The 22,901-nt window shown below is 39.2% G+C and overlaps 1 protein-coding gene and 1 long non-coding RNA gene across 6 annotated transcripts in view; one reads left to right on the top strand and one right to left on the bottom strand.

Moving 5' to 3' along the window:
- LOC131542233 (protocadherin-9) overlaps positions 1-18,987 on the bottom strand; it is a 282,505-nt gene extending 263,518 nt beyond the window's left edge. For 4 of the 5 annotated variants that reach the window (XM_058778711.1, XM_058778713.1, XM_058778714.1 and 1 more), the window contains exons 1-2: positions 18,395-18,987; positions 14,770-17,925 (exon numbers count right to left, since the gene is read on the bottom strand). In XM_058778711.1, the coding sequence (XP_058634694.1) occupies positions 14,770-17,805 (3,036 nt within the window). In that variant the 5' untranslated portion in view covers positions 17,806-17,925; positions 18,395-18,987. Of the gene's footprint in view, positions 1-1,712; positions 12,419-14,769; positions 17,926-18,394 lie in introns of those variants that run through there. The other variant, XM_058778716.1, reaches the window with a different exon arrangement.
- A 160-nt stretch (positions 18,988-19,147) lies between these two features.
- On the top strand, positions 19,148-21,377 carry LOC131542905 (uncharacterized). The gene is made up of 4 exons (XR_009271822.1): positions 19,148-19,203; positions 19,909-20,086; positions 20,585-20,651; positions 21,332-21,377. It is a non-coding gene; the product is annotated as an uncharacterized LOC131542905 (long non-coding RNA).
- Positions 21,378-22,901: the final 1,524 nt, after the last annotated feature.

Below are 22,901 nucleotides of genomic sequence, written 5' to 3'. Positions count from 1 at the left end.
AAAATCTATTTATAGTAACATGTTAGTACAAAGAATGAAACAGCATATATAAGTTCAATATTCATTGTATTAGAGTTAAATGTATACATTTTATACCTTAAATTATCACTGTCCCTCAGTTTTGGTGTCAGTTCAACCAACAAATCTCCCTAAAACAAAGTTATATAAAAAGTACACTTGTTTATCTAGGAGGCAGTAGTGTCAGTGAATAGCACGTATGAGATTACATATTGTATGAGAAGCGATGTACAGTAAACAAAAAACTCAGGTGTCCATGTAGCTCAAACAGAGCATGGTGTAAACAACATCAATGTTGTTGGTTCAATTCCCAGTGAATGCATTAAAGTGATAGTTCACCCTGAAATGATAATTCTGTCATCATTTATTCATACTCAAGTCATTCCAAACCTGTATGACTTTCTTTCAGAAGATTGTTGGTAGCCAAACAGTTGACTTAATAAATAATAACAGAATTTTTATTTTTTGGGTGCACTATCCTTTAAACTGATATATATATATATATATATATATATATATATATATATATATATATATATATATATATACCAGATGAAAATATTTGCTAAATGTGTTGCCAAATTGTGAAAATAGTATTTAATCATGAGTATTTAGGATACATGAAATGCTAGTAATGAAATTAGCAAGACAAACTAGTTTGCCATTTTATCCAAAAATGCTTAAAATGTAATTTCCAACAACTGACATTGCTACAACCGAAAATGTTTGTATAAAAACAAAGTTTTTTCAGATGTTAGTGTGCTTGTATAGTAAGGAGACAACTGTGTCAGTGAAGAGCTTGTGATGATGAAATAGGAGACGTGAAGAAAATAAAGAACTAGAACAGAAAGTTTCAAACTATTCTGTCAAATTATGTTGTATATATATATATATATATATATATATATATATTTGTAATTAGTATTAAATTGTATTATACCAAGACAAATAAGCTGGCAATAGTAAAAAAAAAATATTTTAAATTTAATTCCATCCATCTACATAACGAATGGTGCTTTGATATGTGGTGAAAATTACGCAGGTCATGAAAAAACAATACAGAATTGACCTGTGATGTGTGCAGTTGGATATTGTTGGTGGGGGAATTAAATAAACTATAGTGAGAGTGTGAGAAGTGTGTTTTAAAAGCACACAGGGCCAAATGTACTCATAGATGAAGAAACATTGCATGCACTCATTAAAAAACTAGAACTAGTGTTTGATTTTACAGTTGAGGCAGGCCAAAATGAACATAGCACGGTGGCTCTTCTTTAGTGTAGGAAATGAACTTCCAGATGCCAGGCAGTCAGTAAACAGTGGCTCAGACAATCAGCAAATGGGGAAAAAAGAAAAACGGCTGGCCTGGAGCTTTTGGCACCCACTGTGTCATTACAATCAAAAGGCGATCTACATGTATATTTACACTCCAGCACCTGTTCCGTCATCCGCGTCCCTTCAGGAAGTAAATCAGCATCACGGTCCGCAGCTTTTGCCTACCGTCCAGCTCCACGCAATCAAGAGTCCCGGCAATCAGCCGGGTTATTTTCTCCGCGCTGGCAGAGTTAGTAGGCCACTTCAGTGCATTACCTCTCCCGGCCCAGTCGTGAGACTTGTCAATGCGGTGCAATAAAAAGAGATTGAGACTGAAAGTTGAGATTGAGTTTTATTGTCATTTTTACTGCGCCTTACGAACATCGATTTGCCTGGGCCAAGACAAAGCAAGAGATGGATATACAGATTGGAGCGACTAATACCACGCCTGCCATCGTAAAAATCACAGACTGCAAAGTCAGTGTGAAGAGGTGATTTTATGTCTTGAAAATGGAGTCTCTGGGTGCTGAGCACATTTTTTCCCCTTTAGCACAGCAATGTTTCTGTCTTTCTCACTCTTTCTTGCTTCTAATGGTTTGCTTGAACACAAGATGGTGGCCCCAAAACAGCATTTAGTCTCTTCAGCCACAATTTAAAATGAATGGATAAACGTTACTAGATAAACGTCAAACCAAGTGGCATAATCATTTTAAGAAACAGAAATAAGCACGCTCTTCAAGCAAAACATGATTTCTGGTTGTCAAACATTAGTAGAATTACAACTGTAGTAACTCTGGACATGTGTCCATGGGAAATGTCTTACTATATATATATATATATCTATATATATATATACTGTATATATAGGCCTACACATTACACATGATATCACTGTTTCTGAAGAGGTACCTTCATACAGTTATCGAATAACTAGGCAGCAAAGTAACCGCCTTAGGTTTCAGACACACATTATTTTCTAATGCAATTCACTTGTTTCCCACAAAAAAAAAAAAAAAAGTTTCCAAATATTTTTTGGGGCCGCTGTACTGTGTATTATTAGCAAATGGGCATTGATATTTACAATATCAAAGTATTTCACACTGATTTAAGACCATTTACTGTACATTTATCCAAAGCAGCATACATTACATATAAAGTGTATGTTTTTTTTTTAATTCTTTCATTTGTTCCCTTGGAATTGAACCCATGACCTTCAAATTGCTAACAAGCTCTCCTGTTTGAGCTATAGGCATACAGTGGCTGTATCTAAAATCACCCTCTATACCCTCCTTCACTATTCCCTACATTACAAATATAGTCCTCTGAATGAGTGAATGAAAACGAGTGAGTGAATTCTGACAAAAAAAAGGCGCCGAAAGTGCTGTGTAGGATTCATTTTGACGTGACGCTCACAGTACATGGGTATTCACTAGCGTACATAATAATACCACTACTAACATCGGTTGTACAGTCATTATTGAGGTGCATTATGGTATTGAATATGTGGACATTTTATGTCCACCATGGCTTCGGACAGCACTTCAAATGGCAGTCCCCTCAAATAGAGCACTACATAAGGGGCGATTTGAGACACAGCCAGTCTGTCTGGTAACTACTATGTGCAAATGTGCCAAATTGGCATTTTGAGTAGTTCCTCGTGGTCCAATTGGTTTCAGTTGGGATGGCAACTTGCATTTGCACTAGGAAATGTTTTTATAGGCTGCAGTGTAAAAATAATAATAATAATAATAATTTGGAAGATTATTGGGGTATGTTTAACAATGCTTTTCACTTTTTCTGCTTTAAAACTTCATGCTTAATTCAACGTATTACTTGCCATTTTTTGAACATTTTATTGAGATATCTATTAGCAATTTCTAATAGAAAATTGGGTCCCACTTTATATTAAGGTGTTTTTAACTACCATGTACTTACATTAAAAATAATGAATTGCTTGGTATGATTAACTTACTGTGTACACGTTGTATTGCACGTCATGGTAGCACTTTTTCTTGATTTATTTTACAGTCATGTTCCGCATGTACATACTATGTATTTGTTATAGTAATTACAATACCTGGGTAATAACTAGGTACTAACCCTGAACCTACCCCTAACCCATGTAGTTGCCTTATATTATCCAGTATTTTAGGTAAGTACACTGTAAGTACTGTAAAAGGCAACCCAGATCACTTTTGCTGCTATCAAGGTGGGATATGGTTAAGGTTATGGACAGGTTTGGTAGACTAGTTAGGTTAAGGTGTAGGGATAGTGTTGATAGTGTTATCATGTAAAAACATGTATGTACACAATAAGTGAATTGTATTAAATGATTAATTTAAATGTAGGTACATAGTAGTTAAAGACACTTAACATAAAGTGTGTCCAAAAATCTAACACCATTTTTCTTTCACAGTGTTTAAAAATATTTTGCAGCTTGACATGGCATTTTAAAAACCTAAGCTAAAGCCAAATGACGTTGGAAAAAAGACAGCATGATGCGATGCAACGGATAAAGTGTCCACAATTTTAATAAAAATTGAAAAATAGCATCATTTTTTGCAATTTGCTTTTTCTGCAGCGCACATGTGGACATCATGACAGCATTTGAATGCCTCGGGGATGTCACTAATGTGAGTTTATATCCCAGCTGGTTTACCTAACGCTGACACTATCATAGTAATTCGTTTTCCTCCCTCAGCTGCTTGTCAAAGCAACAGCTGGGACGATTGAGCCCCGGAGCCCCACGCAGACCAATGAACTAGTCTTGAACCAATCCTGCTCTAAATATTTATACCTCTCCACATTATATGTATATAGCCTACATATAATGTCAGAACAGGATGTTTGGAGCGCTTACTGGACATACCGGATTCTGCTGTCCACCATAAAAGACAGCACTGATGGGATTACCCTAACCCTAGCCTTCAAAGATTTGTTTGTGTATTTATTTATCTCTCAGTATTCAACCCCAGCGCAAGCTCATCAAGTCATCAGCCCGCCAACGGAGGCCACGCTCCAAAAAATGAAAGGATTAAAAAAAGAGTTTAAGCCGTGGATGTGTTTGCTCGGCACTTTGAAATACACCCGTTCACTCAGCATGTGTTTATGCAGCACTTAGACGCCAGTTCTCAACCAAACAACTGCTATGAAGCATCAGACCATATTCAACTCTAATCTGTTTTGGTTCTTATATTATTAAAGAGATTTACTCCTGTTGTGGAGTGTAAACCTATCAAATTAAAGGGGCCGTAGAGGGAAAGCTTAGGCAGAAAGGTAGAAATGTCTTTATAGGTGTGTGCAGTCAACTGTTGATGTTGTATTACAACTAATCTCATTGGTAAGCACCTTCTTGACACGCTAAATATGCCTTCGAGACTATTTGTACGTTTTTTAATGCAATTCACAAACTATATACATTGTAAATGTAAGTAGAACTCATCTTGTGAATCTTTAACTACACAACCAGTCAGTAACTACTGATTTAAACCTCTATATGTGTTTGATTCACTAAAAATAACTGACTCAGTAGAGTCTTTCATTCAGGAATAGGGCCACCCTAATTGTGCTGCATATTTCTCAGATCAATTCATTAGATTCATTGATTTAGGAATCAGACTTTACTGTTTGCACTGCATGTTGCTGATTCACTAGAAAGAACCAGGACATAATTGATCTGATTCAGCTGTTTGTGCTGTATGTTTTTGATTTACTAAAAGAACCGACTCATTTAAATCATTCGTTCGAGAATCAGACTTCACTGTTTCCACTGTACGTTTCTGAATCACAAAAAAGAACCAACTCGTTAGAATCATTCATTTGCAAATCAGAGCAATGGTATTAAACATCATTCTTCTCCAATTATTATTATTTATTTTTTTTAAGAATCCATTCTTGGTATCCAAATCTACTTTTAGTCCATGTCTTTTAGATTCAAGGTCATCACAATGGATTCATGGACCTAATCCATTTTGGACATCAAGCACAAAAAAAGTCCTTAAAATCAAGCATTAAAATGTATTAATGTTATTATGAGCTGGATAAACCCAATAAAATGCAAAAGGATTGCAATAGCTATATGGACAATAGCAGTCTGACTATAAAACATATATTTTTGTTTCTTAGTGTTTCTGACTTTAAGCAATGTTTCACCACACAAGATTTATTATGGTAGGTGAAAACAATTTATCCATAAGGTGTAGCAAATGAACCCATATTTAATGTAGTCTGGGTCTTATTTTATTGCATCTTGTATAGTTTTAGAGTTTTTTTTTTTTCTCTCGTTCTTAAAATATTACAAAATAAAAATGACAAAATGTACAATATTACTATTGCAGAAAAATGGACCAAAATACTGTTGAATTGTTGAGAGATATGGAAATGTTTGTCCAATAAAAATATGTCAAGTACTAGAACGTCCCCCATAATACCACCTGCAAGCAACTAGCAATAAAACGGCAAGTAGCAAATAATGTTTCATGAAGCCATTTCAGTAGGAAATTTGTCAATATAGAAAATTGTGTTCATTCATTCTGATATAAAGGCCTGCAGTGTATAAAACAGTAAAGCATGGCACTAACGGCTAAGGTCATGGGTTCAATTCCCAGGGAACGCATGAACAAATGTGTAGCTTGAATGTGAGCACTTTAAAAGTTTCTGTCAATTGCAGGAATGTATATGTCTACAAACCAAAGCATCTCGTTCCATTTAGTTCTGTTAATGCAGTTTTTTTTTTAAATTGTCATTAACTTTTCAAACTCATTTTTTCAGTATCTTAAATCCTTGAAATTTCAAACCTAGTAAAAAGCTTCAGGGTATCTTCTGTCCTTTCATATCTTACAGACACATTTTAAACAGTTCACAATCCTGCTGTTATAAAGCTAGAGGCAACATATTTGTAATACTGGTTTTTCTATGCTATACCGGCTTTCAAAGTGATACATCACTTCAGATCTGTATTTCCTTAAATTTGCAGTTCAACAGAGCTTGTTAAGTTTAAATGCACTTACTGATTTTCAGTTGAAAATATATGCAAAATGCTCATGTATTACTAGTGCAAAATCCCTTTATCAGATCTATTCAGTTGTGTTTGTCACTGGTTTGCATTAATTTTTCAACTTTCAATCAAGTGCAACAAAACTTGCTTGAAGCTTCACACTGATACATATGCATACTCAGTGTTTTCTTGTTTACTTGATATCATTAGTCTATTTTTAATAGACGTAGTCCTACTTTGTGCTATGTCAACAAGGTTTAAGCAAGCTGTGCTTTATAAGTTAACTTCAATCACAGTGCATATGTGGTTTTAACAGTGTGCGTGCTTAGTATTGATGCACACTAAATTTATGATAAACCTTAGATCTGCATGATGAAAGCATTACATTGACATGTGCTTTTATCTGCAGTAAAACCTGATTAGAGCTCAAAGTGCAAAGTTTCACAGTGTCAGAAGCAGTGGACTACAAACCAGAAAGGAAAAAAATCACTTTTCAACATTTATTATGAAATTAAAAAGATGAAATATCACTGTTCAAACAATGCTCAGCAGAAAACAAAAACAAAATCATAATATTAATAGTCATCAAGGATTACTTGAGCTGCATACAGATTGCAGTGGGGAAGTACATTATAACAAGCGAAATAAAAAATATGCAGAAACAAACTCATAACAGTCCATTATAGAATAACACAGCACATTAAGCAAGATTACCAGGAGGTCAATTTACATAAAACATCTTTTATGTACATTATAAATTACGGCGGGTGCAGTGGAGGGGTGGAACAGGAGAAGTTCACTACAGATTATGGTAATCAAAGCTATTAATCTGAAGAAAGGGGAGGTGCTGCGATCTGACAGGATGACTCCTTCAACCTTTGGAAAGGCCCTACAGGGCTCGTTGTGTCATAATGATGCCACTGTGTCAGAGAAACAGCACTTGGGGATGGTCACAGTACTCTCTTAAAAATAAAGGTTCTTCAGTGGTTCTTCCCCCAGTATAGGGTTCTTGAGTAGGTTGTATTGCTCTTTGGAGATTAGAAACATTCTTGATGTTACCTTACAAGTTTTTCAGATCAAAGTAGTGGTTTCTGGGTTCTTTAAAGCAGCACTACATGGAACTCGTAAGAAACGTCTTCTATGGCATCGGGATCTAAAACCCTTCATGGTTCAAACCGGAACCTTTATTGTTAAGAGTGCACAGTGGTGTTCATGTGGGGCATGTGTCTTCTGTCCCAAAAATGTTGAGATGAATTGGTGCACATTAGATGAACCCCTACTGTACCTCAGGTGAGCATTTGAAACAGTGTACAAAAATGAAAAAGTGTCCAGAACATCACAAACTAGTCAAGAAACATTTTCTTCCACCGTATCTACTTAAGCCATTTCATATTGTGTGAGTTGTTACCCAAATGCATTCAAAATTGCAGCATGTAGGTACCGTAAGAGAGACTTCTGGAGTTATCACGATAGGGTTTAATAATTTGTTTATATTCTGTGTTATGTGTAATCAGGAATCATGCAATGCCGATAATCAGTCAATGTTAATATGTGTATGAGAATGAAAGATAAAAATATGGAACTAAAAATCAGAAGGAGTGAAAGGCAGAGTGTTCTCATCTAGCCTGTCAGAGATCACAGAGCGGATCCGGGAGCCATCTCTTATCAATCAGTTTGCTTTATGAAATTAAATTATGATGAATGGTGCTGACTTTTGCTTGTGACTTCAGCAAATGAGCTGCCAGAGAGCTGGCAGAGGAAACAACACAGCTAAACACATTTGAACATTCATCTTTTGAATACTTTATCTCTTTCTCTCCTTTCGATTTCAAAAATAAAACAGAAACAGACCGAAACTTAATTGGTATAAGTTCGTGGTTCTGAAGCATATTTGGACACTCAAACCTTGCTTAAAATGTCTAAAATGTCAAACTAAGCAGCATTTATTTTAGATTTTGTCGAGTATGTACACACTTTCTGGTTGTGAAAAATTAGTGTTTCACATTCGTGTTTAACTGTGGTCGCACTGCGTGAAATTCATACAAGGTTAAAGGTCTTTGCAAACATGGGTAAGAAATGAGTAAGAAAAAGGTCTAGCATTATTTGTATCATTGCACGTGCGAATTTGATATTTTGTCAAATGAAATTCATGCCTTTTTAAGTGTGGAATGAATGTTCAAATAATTGTTTTCGAGTCACTGAAGTTTATTTAAATCATATTTACTCTACAGTCATGCGAGTAATTGTGTGATGACCATGAAAATGATGAAAAGAAGTCAACAACGAATCTGAAAATCTTAAAAATCCTGGTAATTTGCCAATGGTCTGTGCTAGTTTGGTTAATGAATAAATAAAAACCCTAGCATAACAGAAGCATTTCTGTACTCTGTCCATGCAGGAGAGGGAGGTCTTGCTTGAAGTTCTACCAGCAACACCTTCTGAACATCTGTGTGAATGTACAGTATAAAAGTCTTGAGCAAGCTAAAAAGTTCTGCTAGCACCCAAGTGGGGTGCCTTTAACCCTACCTCAAATGTACAGTTTGTTCTCTATATTTAGGAGTTTTACAGGCTTTGCGACGGCATCCTGAGGCAACGTTCCATTCTTGCACCGTCTCGCCTGTCTTCCATCAGTACCCTATCAAAAGCAGTTTGACAGTTTGGCCCCAACAAGGGCTATAACTGCAAAGTACTTTAGACCGAGTGAGTTCAACTTGAACCTCAGAAGCTGAGCCTCGTAGGGACAAAACGGGGAAGTTTTCACCTCGGCGTTGGGTCCAGAACGTGCACAATCAATGGTCTGTTTGAAAGATAAGCCTGCTTGCTCCCACCGGGGATTTGACAAACTGCACTAGAGGTAGACTGGATTGCGTAAGAGAAACGGACAGCCGTGTAAATTTCAGAATTGTAAACCACAGCCATTTGAGCTGAAAAGGCGGGACTGAACCTTGAATTGAGAGAGGCTTGAATGGATTTGGAGAATTAGGAACCTTCCCAAATACAAGAATCTTTGGTTTCCAATGTGTACATTTAGGACAAAACCAACCTTGGGGTTCAGCTGAATGTCAGATTACTCCGTGGTCCAAGTGCATTGTGTAAAATTGGCGCATTGAAGGCGGAAAAATGAGAAAATGCATCTCGTTCATCTTTTTCATCCACAATTGGTTTTAAACGGGATCGTTCACCCCAAAATAAACATTCTGTCATTATTTACTCACCTTAACCTGTATGATTTTCTTCCTTCTATTGTTCATGAAATGAAAGTCACTTGGGTCCAAAAGAACTTTGGATCCCACTGACTTTCATTGTGTGGACTAAAAAAACGCTGAAGCATTTTTCAAAGTATCTTCTATTGTGTTCTACAGAAAGGCATACAGGTTTGGAGAGACACAATGGTGTGTAAATGATGACAGAACGTTTATTTAATAACAGAACACTGCACCAGTCCAACGCAATTTACATAATATTTAATCTAGGCTTCTGTAAACCAGTCAAAGAGGAGCCCAACAACGCGTAATAATGAATTGCAGAGGCTCTTTATGCAAGACAATGAGAGGCAGTGAGCAGCCGCAAGTGTTGTACCCCGACTAAATCTCTCTCTCTGGCCCAACGGAGCCCCTCCATCAGCTCAACGCGCCAGATATCGCAACAGACATCCCCCTCAGGTGCAATAATGTCACAGTCCATTAATCTTCTCAAACTTCAGGCCCTGATCCTGGGAGCCCCGTCCATGCTAATCCCTTATTAATGTGGCAAATGAACCTGTGGAGAAAGAACTACTCCCTCCCGGCCCTTCACCATCACAATGCGGAGTCTATTACCGCCTTCCCCCGTAACGTCTCGAGTCTCTACTGTTTGCATTAGGATGTCCATTCATTGAAGCATAAAGCCACTCGAGAGAGGCTTGAACACACACACACACACACACACACATCTCTTCATTCCACATATTATTCGCTCCATGCCCTCGCTAGTAACCTTTGTCTGGCTCACATATGGTGGAGCAGGAGCCTGATGCATGCGTAATCTCTTAAGATTCAATGTTGCAATTCAAGTCAGCAACCAGACACTTTTGTTCCATTTTGGTTTTGTCTTAGCTCGTCGAGACTCTCAGGAAAGGCGATGCGTACAGATTCCTTCTATTATGTGACAGTGGGAAAGACCTGACTGCGCTCTGCTTTGCCAGATTAGAGGAAAGCTCGGCAACAGAGGAAACAGTGCGTAAGAGACAATCATCTGGTCTCTAAAAACAGTCCAACGGAATCTCTCGGGTCTGATTGCTTCCTAATCCAAACGGAATAACCGCATCACTTTGGAATAATTGCAAGTCATTATTGCTAGCACTCATCGGTAGAGCTGTTAGCCTCCTCTCAGGGCTCGGATACATATGAATGAGGCTTTCTAAGAATCTATATTTATGAACAGAGATCTGATAAGAAATCTGAATCTGATAGACATGATGTAAGTGAACTGCTTGATGTGAAATCTGAGCAGGTATGAGTATGAGCAGAGACTCTTCAGCATGAAGCGCAAACGCTCTTATAAATGCTTGCATGAGTTCGGTTTGCTATGAGCAGTCACTTCCCAGTTTAATTTCTCCAACTGAGTTTATTAATCAGGCTTGTTGAGGAGTTTTCCCGCAGAGTGGAGTCTTGCACACTATGCATGCACGCTTAATCAATAACCTAAATGTTTCATGCACTTCGTAATAGACTTTTTAATGCGCCTCCATCCTGAGAAGCTATTGAACCGTGATGTGTGCGTGTGTGTTTGCCCCATGCGATAAAAAAACTACAAATGAGAAATAAATGGCCTACTCTGATTATTTTGCAATAAAGGCTGTTCATTAACGAGTTCTGGAAGGTGAGTGATTTGTATCTGTTGTATATTGAATTTCACTCTGAAAAGCATAGTAAAGTGACAGAGAAATGGGAAAAGAATGATACACATTGATTCCTGGATGCACGGTGGAAATTTTCCTACAATACATTTTATTATCAGAAGTGAAGTCAAAACGATTGGAAAGTCGAGAGGACATATTATTGCACTTATAAATCATTTTGGCTCATGACTAGTAATTAAGTGACTTGATAAGTTTCTATGGTTTAAAGATTAGAGCATGGCACTAGCAAGGTCATGAGTTTAATTTCAAGGGAATGCATGAACTGACGAATTGTAGAATGCAATGTAAGTTTGCTTTGGATAAATGCATTAACACCCAATGAATCGCTCATGCAACCAATGCTTCTGCTTAGTCTTAAAGGGCCAGTTCTCCCCAAAATGAAACTTCCGTCACCATTTACTCACCCCATGTCATTCCAAACCTGTATGACTTTCTTTCTTCTGTGGTGCATAAAAGAAGATGTTTTGAAAAATGTTAGGATGCAAAAAAAAGACACTGAGTCCTGTTGACTTTTCTCCTTTTGTGTTCCACAGAAGAAATGCATAAAGGAATGACATGAGAGTGAGTAAATGATGACAGAATTTCATTTTAGGGTGAACTATCCCTTTAAAGCTATAGTTTTACTGCGGCCAAGCAGACTGAAAATGGTCATGTTTGCTGCACCCTTGACTATCAGGCAAGTTTGCATGTGCTCATTGTTGTTTGCACTGCTTCAGTTCAGTCGGTGAACAGAAAGGCCAAGTGTTAATTGCCCTATGGCTGTCAGCAGAGGTTTTGGGTGCCATAATAAGCTTTCCACTGATGTGCCTCTAGCTGTGCTAACTAGCTCTGCATGGAGGCTGCCCCAGTATCTATGAGCTTTAGAGAGGAAACGCACAGTCAATGGCCTTTAAATCGAGACAGAGACACAAAGGGCAACCCCTGTTCAAACACAGACCCCTCTGGACTGAGCGAACAGCACATTTCACAGTGTGGTACAATCTACAGTGTTGACAGGCATCTGTCTCTGCGCTTACAGTGGCAGCTATTGTTTTGGGTCACTGAGTCATTCGTTAAGGCATGTACAGCACGACAGCATGGTTCCCAATAGGACAGAAGCTGCAGAGGCCGCTCTCTTGGCCTGGATTGCAGTTCATTATGTAATCTGTCGTTCTACATTGGTATACTCCTTTCTTTCTCCCTACAAGGCAAACCTTGAAAAAGACAGGGAGAAGGAAAGAGAATGCAATGAATTGCTTTGCATATCCAAAATCTCATTGAAAAATGAAATTATTCATCACACTCATTTGACGTTCTCATTTGGAAGGGCAATGGGATGAGTTGCAGTGTAACCTAATGATTGTCATATCCTGTGTGAACTGCATGTCCACGATCTGGACAGCCCACACAAGAGCAAGCCAACCCAGACACCCCAATCTTCCAGACTCTCTTCCGCCCGGAAACCAATATAACAAGCTTTTGTTTGTACAGCTTTCACGCTTCAGGAAATGATAAACGATCTTCCACACACTCAATCTGGAAACATGCAGAGTTGTGTGTGTTTACTTACTGTAGCTACACTTTGTGGACAAAATTATCCCCTGAAGTGAGCTAAATCTTACAAAACTTCCCATTGGGGACATCCAGGGATGTCCTTAATTGGAAAAGCAATTCATGCAAAGAAAACAATGATTATTTTTATTTTAGAAATGCAAATGTTTTCTTGTAGGGCTACAGTTTGGGACAGGCTTAGTCTGCAGTAATTATAATTGACCCTAACATATAAAACAAATACAAGCATATAGTTGGACTTCAGTTAGAGACAGTACCCAAATATAGTTTAATATTTATTTAAATACAGTATCTAAACATTTATGTTTGTGAGTGTGTTGGTCTACTTTGCTATACTTTGGGTGTAAAATTGTCCCCAGAAGTTGGAAAAAACAAAACAAACAAAAGTGAACTAAAAAAAAAATAATTGATAACTTCATAACAATAAATAAGGTAAAAATATGTAAATTTCAATTTTAAATAAACACATAATGAAATAAAAGCACAAAATTATGTCTTCAATTGGGAAAAAAAAGCATCCATGAATAAACAACTAATAAAAAAAACAATTTATAAATAAAGTTTTTTTTTTTTTTTTTTTAATTCTTCAAATAAAATTGTCCCCAGATGATAGTCTGTAGTAATAATTAGTATCATGATTGCCAAAAGAATTAAAACAGAAGTCCTTATTTAGATAGCTAAATAAACAAGTGTGTATGTGTTTATTCTCCAACGGTCAGACCTTATCTTATACATCTCTTAACAGCCCTTACCAGTCTGTTGTGTATTCAGTCCATCATTAGACATGAGCTGTTTACTGAGAGAGATGCTCCCATACACACACACACACACACACAGACAAAAGGGCAAGGGAAAAGCAAGGAGACAGAGAGACGAAAAGTGAGCGAGAGATGGAGAGAGAGAGTGAATGAGAGCGAGCGACAGAGAGAGAACGGGTAACTGCCCCCACTTTTTCTTCCCCATGCATTACAGACACACACACACACACACACACACACACACTGCATGTTGGCCCACAGCCAGAATATGCCATACAGAACAACAGTGCCACCTAAAGGTAATATTCCCCTCCCTCCCTCCCTCCCTCCCTCCCTCTCTCTCATCATCTGGGTTTCATACTATGAGATGCTGTGCTTGGCAACTCGCTTTTGTGATTTTGAGCACTTTATACAGTAGAATTGTCTTTGAGAAATATGCACAGCTACCGAAAGGAAATGCTGTCCTATACTAAACATCTGAGACAGTTTATTGGTTTAGTATTTGGATACCATTGGATTTAATGAACCAGGAGATAATGTTTAATGTTGTGTGCGCACATTTTCTCTATTAGTAGATTAACTGCAGTCCAAGATTAATTAAGAAACTGGTATCATAGAGAATGCTAATTAACAAATGCAGAAAAATAAGAACAAGATTGAATTTGAGTGGTTACTCATACAAGTGATGGTTTGTTTGATAATGCCTAGAGTCAAATTCATTTCTTCCACAAAAGAGTTTGGATGTCGAAATGAGAAAATGGTGATCGAAGTAGACAGGCGAGAAAAAAATGTTTCTTTCACAAACTCTCAGAACATTGCATCTTTGAACCATGACAGAGCAGTGAAATTAAACTGAATCTAGCCTCGTAGGATTCAGAAGAGAAGTTGGATTCTTTTTGAATCTCACCCTTTAAACCACCTGCTTATCCAGCACTTGTTTGAAGTAGAGGTTTATAAATTAAAAAACAAAAAACAAAAAAAACACAGAAATGCATGTGGTAAGATGATGACAATAGTAATTTGCCTGGGTCTGCTAGTTTGATATAAAACACATACAATAATTACGACTTTTTTGGTCATTATAGGAGAACATCTACGGGGGCTTTTTGAATTCTACATTCTACATAGTGCATCACAGATGTATCACTCAGAGCAAGTTAGCTACCACAGGCACTTCAGTACTGAGCAGGACAGTTATAAGCAGTACTTATAGACCAGTAAAAGTGTTCTTTTACCTGTCTGGTGTGCAAAGGTGCCCCCTTTGACTTGAAGCCTCCTTGTGAACTGCATTCTGAGGCACTGAAGTGATCGGAGCTGGTGGAGGAACGTTTGGAAAGCGTGTCACAGCCCCCAACAAAGGTATTGTCCAGTGGCAGCTCCTGTATCACATGATGCTTTTTCACAGACACCGGAGTGTCAGCTTTGAGGTGGAAGGCCGACTGGGGTGAAGCGGACTTGTAGTGCCGGGCCAAGTCTGGGCTGCTGGGTTTGAAGGTGGTAGTAGGAGTGGCATTCCAGTCAAAGCGTCCAATCCCGGGCTCCTCGAGCTCAGCCGGGAGACTGATGGTTCCATTTATGGGTTCGTGGGCAGAGTCGTCGGGTTTGTTCTCCTCGATGGTGACAAAGTTCAAGAGGGAGCTCTTTGGCGACTTCCTCTTTTTGCGCTTTTTCTTCTTGTTTTGCTTGTTCTCTTGGTTGGGAGACATCCACTCGGCACCCTGCTTCTTTCTCTGGGCCGCCTTGAACTGTGAGGCATGTCGGCAGCGCACCAGTACTGTTATGAAGATGACCACGATCACTACCATAGCACCTGTCACGATGGCAATGATGGTTTTGAGGTTGTCAACGTTCTGATAAGTCTCACTGCTCTCGCCGATGTTCCTATCCAGTGGTGTTTCCATTGTCCGACGGATGAGGTCATGTATGTATGAGGAGTTTCCAACCGTGTCGTTTACGTAGAGGAAAACAAGGACAAGAGTGTGCAGGGACTTTGGATAGCCGAGGTCACTGATGTTGACCACTAGCCTATGGAGGCCAATGTCTGCAACCGTGGGTTTCTCCTCTAATGTGATGTTTCCCGTTACAGGGTCAATTCTGAAAAGACTTCTTCCGTTACCACTCACAATAGTGTACTTGAGTTCTGCATTCATACCCGTATCGCCATCTACCGCAAACACCTCGGCCACAACCGATCCTGGAATCGCAGACAGTGGCACTAGCTTGAAAGAGGTGTTTGATGGCGGGTAGATGACGATGGGAGGGTTGTCGTTGACATCAATGACATTGATGGTCACCTTGGCAGCTGACGAACATGGAGGGCTTCCGTTGTCCACAGCTCTGACGTCAAAGGTGTAGGAGCTTTGCTGCTCTCGGTCAAAGGAAACGTTGGACTTTATGACTCCAGAATCTGGGTCAAGAATGAAGTTCTCGTTATCGTTAAGGATCGAGAGTCTCACCACGGCGTTCTCACCAGCATCTGCATCTGTGACTGTGATTACTCCAACTGTACTATATTTAGGCAGGTTCTCTGACACAAAGAACTGAAAGTGGTTGTGTGTAAATTTAGGGCTATTGTCGTTCTCGTCTAGTATGGTCACTATGACTGCAGCTTGACTCTGCAGAGCCCTGGTGCCATTGTCCCTAGCAGTGACCGTAAAGAGGAACCGCTCTTGTTCCTCCCTATCAAACACCCTGGATGCGGTTAGCACTCCTGTTTTGCGGTCAAGATCAAAGAATGATGCGTTGGGTCCAAGCTGGTAGACAATCTCTGCATTCCGTCCGCTGTCCTCATCTGTGGCGCTGATGGTTGTCAGGAACATGTCACGTTGGTTGTTCTCCATGACAGCCAGCTCAATGACAGGCTGGGTGAAAATGGGTGGATTGTCATTTTCATCCTCCAGCCGCACTCTAACCAGGGCGGTCTGGTTCAGACTAGGTTTTCCAGAGTCAGAAGCAACAATCTTGAAGATGTACTCCTTTGTTCCTTCATAATCAAGCAGTGCAGATGTTTCTAACAAATACTGGTTATCATAAACCGCTTTGAGGTGAAATGGAACATCTTTTTCAATGAAGCAAATCACCTTGCCGTTGACATCTGTGTCTTTGTCAGATACAGTAATGAGAGCAATCTTGGTATTTATTGGATCTTTTTCAGAAAGCATTACTGTACCATTAGTTGGACTGATGATGTATCTCAGGTCGATGTTTGGAGCGTTGTCATTCACATCTGTCACATTGATAGTGATGGTGGCTCTTGCTGGACTCGAGCTTCCATCGCTGGCTAGTACTGTGAGTTTATGAATGGCGGTCTCTTCTCTATCAAGCGGCCTTTGAACTGTTATGAGCCCAGTGGTGGAGTTCAGAGCAAAAAGTCTCCGTGTCGCTGGAGACACCTGGGCCCCAAACATGTATTTTATTTCTGCATTGGCACCCACGTCTGCATCAGTGGCTTGCAGCTGAACTACAGATGTGCCGACGGGAGAATTTTCCGGGATGTGGACCTCAATTTGGCTTTCTTTGAAGACAGGCCGGTTATCATTAACATCAGTGACAGTTACCTGTAGAATGGCAGTGCTAGATTTTTGTGGGTTCCCCCCATCCTCCACTTTGACTTTCATCACATAAGTATCTTTCTGTTCTCTATCTAAATTCTGCTGAACGATAAGCTGAGGCCATTTCTCACCCTCTGGTGTCTCCACAATATCCAAACCGAAGGCGCTCTGCCCATTCAACAGCTCGTATTTGTGTACGCTGTTGGGTCCGGTATCTGGATCTGTGGCAGACGGAATGGCAAAGCGGCTGTTGATGAGTGTGTTTTCCGGAATTGAAATGTTGATCACAGGCGAGGGAAACATGGGGGCATTGTCGTTGGTGTCTTTGACAATGATTTTAATTTTGATTAATCTGAAGTAGTCATTTGGCAAAATGACCACCTCGATTTCAAAAGAGCACTCGCTGTCTTCAAAAGAGGGGCCGGGACAGAGTTTCTCCCGGTCGATACGGTTGGAGGTGGTAAAGATTTCTCCTGTATTGCTCATCACTCTAAGTAGCGGGGTGTCACCTGCTTTCGACACAAGTCGGTAAACCAGATTACTGGTAGCCCCGGTGGCAGAGTTCATATGGGAGATGTTCAAGTCCTTAGGTATGTTTCCAATAAGAACATTCTCCTGTAGCTCTTCTCGAATAGGGTAAATGAGCTCTTGGGCTATGGTGGGATCTAACCAGAAACAAGCAACTAATGTTGCCAACAAGTAAAAATCCCTTAAATCCATGACAGCAGTTCACGCGTGTTCCCGCTGCTTTAATTCAAACAGTTGTCTCCATATGGTGTTGTCAGAGCCAGGGTTTCACAAAGCCTTACATTTGTAGATAAAGAGCAGCCAAACACGACCCTACAACACACAACATTATAATATGTTACAATGAATTCCATAATACTCAACACTCAAGACAAAGAACCAACAAATGGTCCATTCAAATCAATGTAATTAAAAATCAAGCAATAAGTGTTTATAGTCTGGTTTATAGTAATGCTTAATAAAGGTGGCAATGCATTCTATCCACCACTACAGCCTGCTTTTCACTGTAATCATTTCCCTGTGCATACACAGAGAGGCTCTAGATAAAATAATGCAGCCAGTCAAGCACTCAGCATCATCTTTCAAGACATTTCACATGAAATGTTTCTAATGTCATCTCCTTTAAAGTTACACATCATGCATTTGGGATTTAATGCTATTATTATTTTATTGTGATTAAATAGCATGTGCACGAGAAGTGACAGTGTTTTAAACAAGACAGGACATAAATTCTGCATGCAAACCCGTTTGGGTGTATGCATGCATGCGTGCGTTTTCTTACCTCGGTTCACTGTGAGCTTGCTCATACGGAGGTTACCAATTCGCGCACATAGTGACAAATCCGTTCGACCAGTCAGAAAAAATGATCTGACTCCAGTATAATATGAGGATATCCTTATTGATTACTGCTTTAAGGACTAGGTCAGTTAATACTTTAGTATTTTAGTCGTGGGAAAAAAATCCAATTCAAAGCACAGCTATTTTTGGGGGGAAATGTTGATTTAGCAGCAATCAATCAGACAATCTTTATGAACTTTCCTCCGCAGATCAGCGTGCGGTCGGGGACGAGCGGAATGCGGTGGTCGGTGATGAATCAGGTGATCCACGCGCGCGTTAACGGTCCCGTACGGTCATTCCGCATTACCGGAGGAGCCCTTATGAATCGCACCTGTTCTGCTCAAATATCAACATAAACTATCCCATCAGAGAAAAAGAGTCAAGTTCAAATGCGATCGGATCATTTCCCTCTCAGTCCTCAGTCAGAAAGAAAATCCACGGCTTCTGTCCCGGTGTCTTGTGCGTGATTCGCCGCGCACACCTGAATGAGAAAAAGTCCAAACGGTGGGATGTGTTGGGATGCTTATCCTCGCTCTCTCCTCTTCCCCAGACTGAATTTCTCGCACTAACTCTGAGTATGCCCACAGGGGAACGCCCCCTCGGCTGCTGATTGGTCCGTCTCTTCATTAACGTCGCAGTGAAGGGAGGGGGAATAATGTGATTGGTTAGAATTAACGTCACTCACGCGCGCTGCTGAGACGGAGCGAAATGCCTCAGAAAGACTCTGCGGGCTGCGGGATGAGGAGGCTCGATGTACGGTTCCGTTTCACCTCATTAACGCATAAGATCATTTCATGTGTTTGTTTACAGCATTATGGTGTCAAATAATCCAAACACACACCTAAAATGTTTTGTCACTTGTGACCGACAGTTATTTGGAGTATTAAAGAGTGCGGCATCAAAACAGATAAAGTCTGCTGGACTGATGCAAATGAGAAGTTAAAGCTATGCTTGTGTCAGGTATTAAGTAGGTAGGAATATTAGCTTCACCTGAACGTGTAAAATCGTTAATACGGAATATTTTAAGTTAGTTTTGATGAACTTTAAACCATCATATGGCAGTTCATTGTACCACTTGTGTCATCAGTAGCTACATTTTACAGCATTAAACATATTTTAGAGGCTCAGATAGATTGGTATGTTACTAGTACAGTAAACATACGTTGGCATAAACAGTTTGAAACTATAAAATATAATCACCAAAATGCTTCCAATAATGCTCTGTCACTGAGTGCCTATGTGATTTTGACAGCAAAATTATGTTTGTAAAGTATATGAAGATACGTCTCGATTAAAAGATATTCAATTGTGATATTCAGCAGTGTAAATATGTAGCAATGTTTTGTTTTTTTGTTTTTGTTTTTTTCTTTTCCCTGTTAGGAAGGGTAACAAGGTTGAAATATGTTTAATAAAAACTATATGCACCGATCTAAAACTTTCTGATGTATTGTATTCAAGGTTTATTAGACGGAATGTCTGAAGAGAGGAAGAGAGATGGACACCATCAGGAAAGCGGAGGATGTTTAGTTGAGTTGCGGTGAACAGCACCATCTAGAGGCGAACACGAGACACATGCGCTTATCTCTCATCTCATACACTGAGCTGAAGTGGGGCGACACTCTTGTCGAGGTTCCAGGTGTGTGTGTGTGTGTGTGTGTGTGTGTGAGAGAGAGAGAGAGAGAGAGAGAGAGAGTGCAAAAGCTTTGTTAGGTCAAAGAGGGAGGGACTGAAGAGCCAGTCAGGTTCTTGGAAATTATTATCTGCTTTTTCTTCCACTGACATATCAAGGGATGGAAAGATTATAAGGAAAAAAGGGAGATACAGGAGTAAAGAAGGTATTTTTGGCTGGCTGACAACCTGGGCCAATCTATCATTCCTCAAACTCAAGAACTGACTCAAGCATAACAGCAGTTAGTAAACATATGTACATCATATCGTAGACTAGAGTATGCCTACATTAGCATTTGTATAAAAAAAAAAAAAATTGTTAAAAAAAAAACTATTAGTTTATTTTATCACAATATAACAATTATATATTTAAGTACTCCACATGTTCGTTGCACTTTTTCCTTTCTCTTATTGAAACATTTAATTTGAAAAAAAAAAAAATCACTTTCCATTGTGTTCTTTCTAGTTCCTTAGTGACATCATCTTACAGGAAGTGACATAATTTTGGAGGGAAACCAACAGCACAAACACCGGTAAGTATTAGCAATGGATTTGCATGGTCTTAAAAGTTTTAGAAATATGTATGATAAGAACAATTCAAAATTAACTTCAAATTGACACTCATATAAACAAACTCCAATCCTTCAATGGCTAACTCTGGCTTGTTCATTGTATTGCTATTGTATTAAACTAATTCAATTAAAACACAAGCATATCCATTTCTGAAGGTCACAGAGGTCAGTGGATGTAGGGTGTGTTGACCTTTCGGATTCAGTAACGTAACACAGCCATGCCAGATAGTATGAGGGGTAATTTCCATGGATATTAGATTAGCTATTAAGTTTTGCTTTTCCACTGCAATAAATTATGAGTCCCATAAGAGCTGAGCTTTGATTTTCAAATCGACATTTTCCTTTTTATTTTCTGCATTGCTTTTTTGTCTTGTATGAATAATGCACACAAGCTCATGTCTATGATGCTGGACTGTTGATAGGTTACGTAAAGGATTATCGCAGACCTGACAACCTTTCAATTGCATATTGATGGAATTCTATTATAGCAGCGAGACCATGAATTATGAAAGACAAAACATAAAATGTATTGATAAAGCATCCTGCCTCTATCGAGCCAGTTTAGCCACAGATAAACTCATGTCCTGAATTCAATCCATTGTTAAAGTGTAATTCTTTCATGAAATCCTCTATGATTACAGATAAGCCCTAAGGTCAACTGAGAAAGCCACATATTGAAAGATATTGACATATTTGAGCAGTTCCTTTGTGAACAGGTGAGTCACTTCCTTAAAGAGATTGAGCTTTCTTCTTCCCAGAAGCTTTACGATTCAATGCATTTAGCTTGTGTTCTTCAGAGACCAAACGAAAAAAGGCCACATTGCTTTTATATCACAAGAACTAATATAAAAACACCTTGTTGACTCTCTAGATACCAGATAGACCTGAACTTTCACAGTACCTGCATCTTAAATGAAAATACTTTTCTCACGGACAATTATGTGTAAATGTTGGACCCATTACTGTTTGAAGCTAGTTTTGCTATGATTGTGATTGATGCATTTGTAAAACATCTTGTAACACCGCTGCTCTTTGAAAAATATACTTTTTGAAAACAAGTCCAGCAACACCACTGAATAAAAATAGATAGATTTACAGATATTAAGAATTATTTTCATAGAATGAATGATCAATGGATATTTTACTCTTGGTTTTTAACATACTCTAAATTTTGCTTCAATCCAGTGAAGAAACAAGTGCAAAAGTCTACTAATGAAATTTACATTCAGCATAAATTGAATGCAGTGTGCTTTCAGTTTTCAACATTTAAGGGTTTTTCACTTCAAACATCTCATGATTCCATTTGCAAGACCTGGTGAATTTAAATGGCTTTCTGTGAACACTGCAAAAAGAGCTAATCAAACCCGAAGCAGCAAGGCTGGATTTCTTAGATTCATGTCTGTGAAAAGCTTCAGACATGCACAGTCAGAACTGTAAAAAGATAACCAAAATAGAAGTGAAGCTCTCCTAACTGCAATAAACTGTAAAACATCTAAGCGTCACTTAAAAGCAACTGGGTGATTTCTCCAGCAAATCTTCTTTGAGTTTCATCCTGTTCTCGTCTGTTAGAGTTGGCGGCTAATTTTGGTGCCACGTCTGCCGTTCCGAGAGAACGTGGATATGGAGGCATTTGAGAAAATGTGTCTCGCACATGCATAAATAAACATTCGCACATGCACACATGTGCGCTGATGACTGTAGCTGTGGCTGGTTGGCTCTGACCAGATGATGGTTCGGTCTAGCTCTCTGGACTGTTCTCTTCCACCACATACTAGCTGCCAGCCTGGCCTATCTACCTCTCACTGTGTGTGTGTCTGTGGGAGTGTGTGAAAAGGAGAGATAGGGCGAGAGAGCCGATCTCTGGGGTTCCGGACACTCCTGCTATCTTTAGGCACAATCTGGTCCGGTGCAGGATTGGACAGAGCAGGCCAGAGAGTGATAAATGTTCACCAATGGCCCATGTGGCACTGCCAAGAGATGAGTTTACATCACAGTCTCATTACAACTCAGATACAAGGTTACTGGGACAACAAAGCAGCATCCAAAACACAATGATGGCATCCAAATTTCACTGAATCGAGCGTGATGGAATCTAAAGGAAGTCAGATCTGTCGAGAGCCTTAACCCCAGTAGACGTTGAGAAGGACGCATCTTCTCCAATATTCAGATCAGTGCTCAGCTGATAACGCTTTTTTTGGTAATTTTTAAAAA

The sequence above is a fragment of the Onychostoma macrolepis genome, chromosome 06 (genome assembly GCF_012432095.1).
Source record: "Onychostoma macrolepis isolate SWU-2019 chromosome 06, ASM1243209v1, whole genome shotgun sequence".
Lineage (NCBI taxonomy): Eukaryota > Metazoa > Chordata > Actinopteri > Cypriniformes > Cyprinidae > Onychostoma > Onychostoma macrolepis.
This window is presented reverse-complemented; position numbering and strand designations above follow the sequence as displayed.